Source organism: Helianthus annuus, chromosome 3 (genome assembly GCF_002127325.2).
Source record: "Helianthus annuus cultivar XRQ/B chromosome 3, HanXRQr2.0-SUNRISE, whole genome shotgun sequence".
NCBI classification, from domain to species: Eukaryota; Viridiplantae; Streptophyta; class Magnoliopsida; order Asterales; family Asteraceae; genus Helianthus; species Helianthus annuus.
Genome location: NC_035435.2, coordinates 2,929,337 through 2,938,465, shown reverse-complemented (window position 1 = coordinate 2,938,465; position 9,129 = coordinate 2,929,337). Strand labels below are relative to the sequence as shown.

At 33.2% G+C, this 9,129-nt stretch overlaps 1 protein-coding gene across 1 annotated transcript; it reads right to left on the bottom strand.

The window, feature by feature from the left end:
- Positions 1-1,366: 1,366 nt before the first annotated feature.
- Positions 1,367-3,471, bottom strand: LOC110928464 (GATA transcription factor 21). The gene is made up of 3 exons (XM_022171488.2): positions 2,994-3,471; positions 2,367-2,771; positions 1,367-1,948 (listed from the first exon to the last, which is right to left on the bottom strand). The coding sequence occupies exons 1-3, from the start codon at positions 3,210-3,212 to the stop codon at positions 1,625-1,627; spliced, it is 948 nt and encodes a 315-aa protein (XP_022027180.1). The 5' UTR covers positions 3,213-3,471; the 3' UTR covers positions 1,367-1,624.
- Positions 3,472-9,129: the final 5,658 nt, after the last annotated feature.

Below are 9,129 nucleotides of genomic sequence, written 5' to 3'. Positions count from 1 at the left end.
AAAACACTTTCGTAAAATCTATCTTTGGTAAGGTTTAAATAAAAAATATCATTATAACTTATAAATTAAAATGCTTAAAGTAAAAGTTGATTTTGTAGGAAGGTTTAGGATACCTAATCTAACAAAAAGATATTGGTTAGTTTAACATATATATTTAGAAGTCGAAAATTAAGGTAACTATTCTAAAATAAGAAATGTTGATAGTAGCTAAATAAAATTTTATACCTTATTCTATTTTATTTTATTTCGGGTAGCTAAGACTTGAAGTTTAGTTATCGGAAGAAGTTATGTCTCAAGTGAAGTCATCTGGTGGCAATCCTTGCCTCATAACAAGTAATGTCGACAGTATCCATAGAAGGATAAAGATGTTCCAGAAGCAGTCTTAAGGAAAGTTAGGGGTTGTTTGGCAACTTCTGAATGGTTAAGTGCTAAATCAGTAAGAGCTCTAAACCATTAAGAGTCAGTATAATGTTTAACCGTTCAGAGACAAATATCAGACCAATTCAATTAGTGGTCTTAACCATTCAGACTATGTATAATGCTTAACGATTCAGACATCTGTTCACAAAACAAACAGTCTGAACCATTAAGTTATGAACCAGTAAGAGGTAAGAGGCCTGAACCATTAAGAGTCCATTAAGAGCTAAAGAAACAACCCTTTAGCCTGTAATTATGCCAAGGCAGGGGAGTAACTGGTTGGCAATGAGTAAGAGAACGAATTCCCCGCCGAGTCAGTTGACGAGAAAGTTTCTTAACTATTTATTATTTTTCTTTATAATATTTAATTTATGAATATTTCTTTTCTTTAGTATTTCCTTTTCAATGTTTTTATTATTTTTTTGCTTATTTAATAATTTAATATTTTATTGACTTAATCCCGTGTAATACACGGGGTTCTAACCTAGTTGCATAATAATAAATATTGTGAATCACATGGTAAACAAAACAAAAAAAATCCAATAGCTTCAACGAATATTTACAAACAATACATAAAATATCCAATCTATAGTTTCCCAGACACTATCATGTGAACCTCAAATCCCTACAAAAGTGCCAATAGTTTAACATCAAGGCATGTAGAACTATTATGCTAAAATTAGAAAAATACCTTTTAATCGTAATTTTATGTAGAGCTATATATATACACCCTAGTAACCTCGTGTTAACATTCTTTCAAATTCACTTCCTATCCATGTTTATGATAGATGAAAATTAAGAGAGTATGTTTCATCTTTTCATGTAATAAACTCTTATCACGTACAACTTTAACATATCATATCAAACTCTTGTCATCATGACCCAAGCTATATATAACTAAATGAAAAAATAACTAACTGAGCAAAATGAAGCTAACTCACACATCACATCAGATAAGTAAAAACATCCATTAATAATTTCAAATTTCACAATCTTACAAAACATATATGGTTTACATACTACTAATTAACTTATGGGACTTTTAACTTATTATTATTATTCCACCTTTGGAATTATTTGTCACTCAAAGTCCTTAGCACACTAACTAAATCCTATCTTATCTAAACTTATTAAATTCTCAATAGCTATAGATCAAACCAAAAATATTGCCAATAAATTAAAAAAAGAAATGAGGGTGGCTAGCTAGCTATTGATGAACATAGCCACAAGAGAGTGCCATTAGTAGGATAGCAGCTTCCTTCTCATCTTGTGGAAACACACGATGAAATGCCAAGCTTTTGCTTAATCTTACTAGTAATTCTTCAACACGATTCTTTCTTGCTGGAGATTGTTTTTTCTTGTACTTTGTGAAAATCCCATTGTTTGGTTTCTTATGCAGAACCTTTGTAGCTTTTAATGATGTTGGTTTATCACTGAAAACACATTCGTCCGTTTCCACTGCGGTTGCCGCTGCCATCGCCATCGCCTTCCGTGCTTTCCGCTGACGGATTCCACATGCATTGCAGAGTGACTATACAAAAGATAATGGAAAATTACGTTACATGAAAAATAAAGGTGACAGTGAGCTCTTAATTTGTATCATTATTCTGCAAGTGTTTAGCAATTGAAAAGGAAAAAAAGTGTAAAACAAATGGGATCTTCCATCTTTTTGTTAATGTTCAAAAGTTTAGAATAAAATTTAAAAATTTTAAACTAAAGTACAAAAGAAATATATAATTAGTGTGCAACTTTCATGATATTAGAGATTTCTTGACTCCACCACCATAATCTGTTTGAATTTTTATGTATAATTTCTGAGTTTTTATTTAAAAAAAACATGACTTAGACCCTCTTATTGTACTTGTAATCGATAGAGAAGAAAACTTTATAAACATCCCCGACTAAGATACTGATTGAGCGGGATTTTGTAAGAGTGTGAATATACATACCTTAGGACCTTGAGGTCCGCTTCGCCATAAAGGAGTCTTGGTGGTGTTACAATCAGAACAAACCCTAATTGGGATGTTGTTTGAACAAGTAATATTGATAGTGTTTGAGTAGGTAGCACTTTCATCCATAGGAGATGTTGTTGGTTCTTTATGATCGCGATGATCTTCAAGCTTTAGATCTTTCGTGGTTGATGGTAAAGTGTTTAGCTTTGGTGGATCGGTTTTCTTCATCTTAAACATTACTCTCATCTTCGAAGACATCCACTTCAATTGATTATCATCATTCATATGATCATAGGTTTCCCTCTTCCATAAAGAAAATTTAAGCCCACCGGTGTCCGCAACTCTCTCATCTTGGCTCTCGACACGATGATCATCGTATGCTTGTGATCCAAAACTATCATCCTACATACAATCAAGAATGCAATGATCATAAGGAAAAAAAAAGCAAACCTTGAAACTATAAAACATTCTTCATATGATTATTGCACAAAAGGCCAAGAAAATCCTTCTTGATTTGAAGAAAGAAATAATAAAACTTTCTTGAACTAAAAGATTCTTGATTTGGGAATTACACAAAAAGCCAAGAAAACCCTTTTTTTTTTTCAAAAATATTAACTAGATTACCTCATTTTGTGATGGATGTGATTCTCTATTAAAAACCCCATCCTGATCATGGGTAGTAATAGGGTTAAAGAAAAGATGGCAAGTGAGAGAATTCGAAGACGATGAAGCTTGGGAATTAGGGCTCAAAAATTGGTGTTCATGGTGTTGATCACTAGGGCTAAAGAATTGGTGTTCATTGTACTGATCATTAGACGGTGAATTTAAGTAAATCGTAGTCATTGATCGATATACACAGAAGAAACACACTGCTCAAGTGTCAAGTAAAGTACTCCACCTTGTAGAAACTTGCAAGCAGATAAGGTTATACTTGAGTTTGAAAGGTTGTGAAAACTTTTGCTTGTAGTTATTTATAAGGGAATTTGCATGAGTTCAAGAAAAATGGATACATAGATATAAGTTATATATATGTATATAGGGGTGTGTGTTTTTTTAGGTGTTTTGTGTGTGTGTTTCATATCAACCAATGAAGAAGTTTAAAGGCAAAAAAGACGCCACACAACCCTAATATATATATTGACAAACCCTATCTGCAAAATTCTAATTCTGTGCCAGATGAAAAATCAAGACAAAACATGATATATTGACAAGATAAAGTTGGAGCCACACATACTTGTACCATTGTGATAAAAGAGTCACATGATCCATCAGATCAACACTTACTATTTTTTTCTTCTTTCTATTACTTATAATCTTTTTATTTAATCTAAACAAGGTTATATTTCCTTCCCTCATTGTGATAAAACGGTCACAAGTAGATTTATGTATTTGATAAAAACAATCCCAACTTTTATCAATTGCGTCAAATATATAAAGTAGTTATCAACCTGTATATTTGACTGTTTTATAAAACAACTCCTCATAACCATCCACTTGTGTTTTACCAGCTAACATATATGTCTCACAAAACATTAGCGATAGCCGAGTCGAACTCAACATTACAGCTTCGTTAAGATAAACTAGTCTAGCGGACTCAATGCCCAAGCCCAAATTGTGACTTAGCCCTTTCGCGCAATACGATTCACAATTCCACATAATCAAATTCAGTAAAATGCCAAAGTAACAAATTACAAACAAGTGCGCGGCAAATCATATTTATTTAAGAAATCAAATTCACATTAAATACATATACACTACAAGAAAACTTCTCTCATACGTTGACTTTCCCCGACAGCATAGTTGGAAAAAGTTTCGTGCGCACAGACTCATTGTTAAAGGGACGACATGTCGTCGCTAAATGATCGTTTAAAACAAATTAATTTAAAATACAAGTTTAACATAAGACATAATTTCACACACATAGGACAGTTTAGATCATTTTTCACCAACCCATCTTGATTATATCATAAACAAGTTATTAAGACCTGATATTAATATTCACATTAGAACTTAATTAAGCGAGTTTTATGGTGGAAGAGTATAAATATGTATCTTAAACCTTAATGCCTTGGTGGTGGAGGCAGCTAACCAGGACTTATTTAGTTATAATCTTGTACAATGGATTATAAATACAAGATGAATCACTACACTATATATCGTGAGAACACGAAATAAAAAGAAAAATTCATTTTTCTGATCTTAATAAATTTGATGGTTATTAGGATTATTCACTTATGTGTGTATATATACACGTGCTTAGTCATTTTACTTAAACATGTGTAGGTAAACATTTCAATATATATAAGAACGTTGATATGATATGATAGTTTACTTTATAACCTACACATATGTATATAAATAATATAAATTTAGGAAATTAAATGACTCGAATTTGTTTGACGTATTCTCACAAAACATAGTGTTATGATGCGATAGACCAGGGCCGTTCCTAGGTTTTTGGAGACCCTAAGCGAACTATGAAGTAGGCGCCCTAATTCGCCGATAAACTCTCCTCCAATCCCAATGCAATGGGTGATTGCCCTTCTTTTTTCGTTCCGCGATAGCCGCTAGCCTAGAAATTGAAAGCAGGTTACGATGGGAAGTGGGAACGATGATTGAAGCTGTATTTAGGGGCTTTAGGCCGCTAAATATTGATGTTTAAGTCGATGGTTGTTGTGTTGTAATAGTTGGAAATCAAGGCGAAATGGGTTTTGAAACTTGACCTTTGTTTGCTAAACAATATTTATTTTGGACTCCTTGAATGAAAAATCAGTTTAGTTTTGAAATAAACGTATTTATTTGGGCCTAATACTTACATATAGTATTTATAATTTTTTTTTTTAAAACTTGGAGGCCCTTATTTTTTGGTGGCCCTAGGGCCGTGCCTAGGTTGCCAAGCCTATAGAGCCGGCCCTGCGATAGACTAATCTACCTTATATACTTGGAAACCCAAACTAGATAGATAAAAAAAAGCTCTAGTGCTATGGTGCAATAGACTGATCACATTGATCAACAAACGCAACTCGGGGCGCTACGTGGTGGCTCTTCCACCATGCGTTGTTTAACGTGGAAATTGCCGTCACCCAAACCGAACATACGTGAACATGAAACACGTTGTAGTTATCACGCATGGAGATGATGGATTTTACCGTTGATTTCGAATGTTATGTTACCGTTGGACATGAGAAAATAAAAAAAAATTTAAACATTATATATATACCATCCACACAAATACATATTTCACCCACAAAAATACATAATTTTATACAACGTTCTTGCATAAAAATGAAATTTCCAACCGATTCGTTTCCGCTAGACATTGATAGCTCTTCGTCTTCCGACGATGACACACTTGAATTTTTCGAGAAGGCGTATAACGAACTTGAAGGTTTGAGCCGCCCAAAGAAGAAAATGGTGGATCGTGATCGTATACATGCCAACTAAGAGGGGTAGGGGGTGCTCCATATGTACACTGTCGAAAAATTCAAGCGTGTCATCGTTGGAAGACGAAGAGCTATCGGTGTTTAGCGGAAACGAATCGGTTGGAAATTCCATTTTTATGCAAGAAAGTGGTATAAAATTATGTATTTGTGTGGATGGTATACATATAGTGTTTAATTTTGTGTGGAAATTCTATTTTTATGCAAGAAAGTGGTATAAAATCGGTTGGAAATTCCATTTGTGTGAGTGAAATATGTATTTGTGTGGATGGTATACATATATTGTTTAATTTTTTTTATTTTCTCATGTCCAACGGTAACATAATGTTCGAAATCAACAGTAACATCCATCATCTCCACGCGTGATAGCTACAACGCGTTTTCATGTTCACGCGTGTTCGATTTGGGGGGCGGCGGTGTTCCACGTTAAACAACGCGCGGTGGAAGAGCCACCACGTAGCGCCCCGAGTGACCTAAAATTCATCACTAGTGATGGAATCAAGTTCAATGACGTGACAAACAATGATTGAGTGCGGTGAGTAATGGAAAGTGGAACATCCCTACCCCTAAACAACACATAAGTTACAAGTGTCCTTTATAAATTTATTGTAAGTGCAGGTTACGTTTTTGTTGTCATGTGATTGTATGTTTCTTTTACGTCACCGAATAAGCTAGACACATATATAGTACACATAAAAAGTTTCAATGAGAATCACTTGATAAAACAAGAATCATACAATTTTACATGTTAATTCACATGTGATTTTGTACGATCATATGTGCCTATCTGCAGAGTCAAATGAGTTCCCAATTAAAATACCTCAGATATTCTTTTATGTCATATTTAATTTAATTTGCTCACATGTGTTTATCATTTTAGCACTCGTGTAATTACGTTCTATTTAAATATCATGTATGCGTGTTTTATTACAATAGTTCTAAGAGTAAACTAAATTTTATATTTATAATCTATTGCGAGAAAATGGTTATCAAATTTAAGATGGGAAAATGAAGCGGTTGTAGAAAATTTTATAATCTATTGCGAGAAAATGGTTATCAAATTTAAGATTGGAAAATGAAGCGGTTGTAGAGAAGTGATCCCACAACCGCTAAATTCCACCAATTAGAGTTGTGATCCACTGTTCATTCTCATCTCTTATTAACATATCTTAACTAATAATTAACATACATATTACATTTTTTTGAAAGTATAGTTCATTATAATGAACGCCAATCTCAAATCGAGGTGGCCACAAACACGAAAATTATATATTTACAAATTTGAACCAATCATCCTACAAGATGGTTTTGTTTTTAGATCTACATTTGAACCATAGATATCCAACCGACTTAACCTCACAAATAATCTCCTCAATCTTTATATTCTTGTTGTTGAACTTGACTCTGTTTCTCGCCCTCCAAATGCTCCAACAACCAATCCTTATTAAACCTTTTAGAGTTTCTTTTTGAAGACCTTCTAAACCGACATGTTCGTGAATCTCCAAGAGGTCCCTAAATGAAAAAACAAAAAGGTTTGAGATTTTGCACCCATCACTAATATGAGACCAACCAATTGGCTTATAGCTTAGTGGTACCCGCAGCCAATGAAAGTCACGCTGAAATGGGAAGTTGTAGTGACGCGGGTTCGACCCTTGTGGTGCCCATATCATGGAGGTAGTGATCGAGGCTATTTGCTGGCATCATAACCCTTGCGGGGTGGGATGATGAGTACCCAAAAAGGGTATTGGGGCCAGGATTCCCTTCACAATCCTTTTTTTTAATATGAGACCAAAGAATAGAGGCGATCACACACGAGCAAAATATATGTTCCACGCATTCGTCACCATTGTTGCATAACACACACGTCGAGTCTTGAATCCCAGTATTTCTCTTCGATAAAGCGTCAACAGTCGCAATCTTGTTCATCTCGGCCCTCCATATGAATACATTACATTTTATAGACAACTATTTACACCATTCCGGAACATACACGTTTGAAGCAATCCTGTTTTTACGAAGTAACCTTTTTACCGCTCCAACCGAAAGTTCATTACCGCTCCAACATGCATATTACTTGTTTTGAAAGGTTATCTTAATACAACTTCTTTTTAAAGGCGCACAAGAAAACATTATGTTCCAAGAATGATCATATTGTGTAATTACTAACTTTCATACGTATTCCTACAAAAATATTGAATCTTTAAATGGTTTGTAAGGTAAAAATGGGTGATACAGAATCAAGCGGTACAAGTGATAAGATGATATCTACTTGGTTTAGGTGCCGATATGTGTTTTAAGGACCACCTTCACCTTCATTATCATGATAATTAATTTTTTATTGAATAGACATATACATCAATTTTTATTGATTATGCATCAATTTTGGGAACAAATAATGTAAACACACCCAAAAAGTTACAACATTAAAGTTATGGGTAAGATATACTAGAAAGTTTATTTTAATTAAAAAGGCTAGGAAGTAATCTTAACCATCAATTGATTAATCAACGACTTAGATTAAATGGGTATACTTGATAAAAAAGGAGGCACGTGAGTTTGTGTAGGGGTATTTTAGTCAATCCAAGCAATAGTTTCTCTCTCCTCCAACCTCCCCTCCCCCCGTTTTTTTAAACGTTAATAACTTTTTCATATGACATTATTTTTTATTAAAAAATCACCAAAAAACGAGTGTTTTTTTATCTTTAAAACAAGTATATTATTGCTATATTTTTGAAAAAAAAAATAAAAAACCCAGATGCGTAAAACACAAGGGACAAAATGCATAAAAATGATTTTTTTTTTCTAAAACGCAATTGACAGAAAACACAAAAAAATGTATTTTTCTAAAACGCAATAGACAAAAAACACAAAAGAAATGTGTTATTTCTAAAATGCAATGGTGAAAACACAAAAAATGATTTTTTTTTGGTAAAACGCAAGAGTCTAAAAACACAAAAAACTGTCTTATTTCTAAAACGCAATGACCAGAAAACACAATAAAATGTCTTTTCTCTAAAACGCAATGACCAGAACACAAAACAATGTCTTTTTTCAAAAAAGCAATGGCGAGAAAACACAAATAAATGTATTTCTTCTAAAACGCAATGGACTACAAACAAAAAAAGTGTTTTTTTAAACGTAATGGACTAAAAACACAAAGAAATGTTTTTGGTTGTTTCTAAAACGTAATGTAATAAAAACACAAAAGAATTGTTTATTCTAAAACACAATTGACTAGAAATACAAGAAATGTGTTTTTTCTAAAACACAATGTACCAAAAACACAAAGAAAATGTTTATTATAAAACGCAATTGACTAA

Excerpts from the sequence above, each read along its gene's own strand:
- LOC110928464 (XM_022171488.2), bottom strand. The coding sequence starts at position 3,212 with ATGACTACGATTTACTTAAATTCACCGTCTAATGATCAGTACAATGAA. Across the intron at positions 2,772-2,993 it reads CACATCCATCACAAAATGAG|GATGATAGTTTTGGATCACA; the intron begins GTAATCTAGTTA and ends GATTGTATGTAG. Across the intron at positions 1,949-2,366 it reads GCGGACCTCAAGGTCCTAAG|TCACTCTGCAATGCATGTGG; the intron begins GTATGTATATTC and ends TCTTTTGTATAG.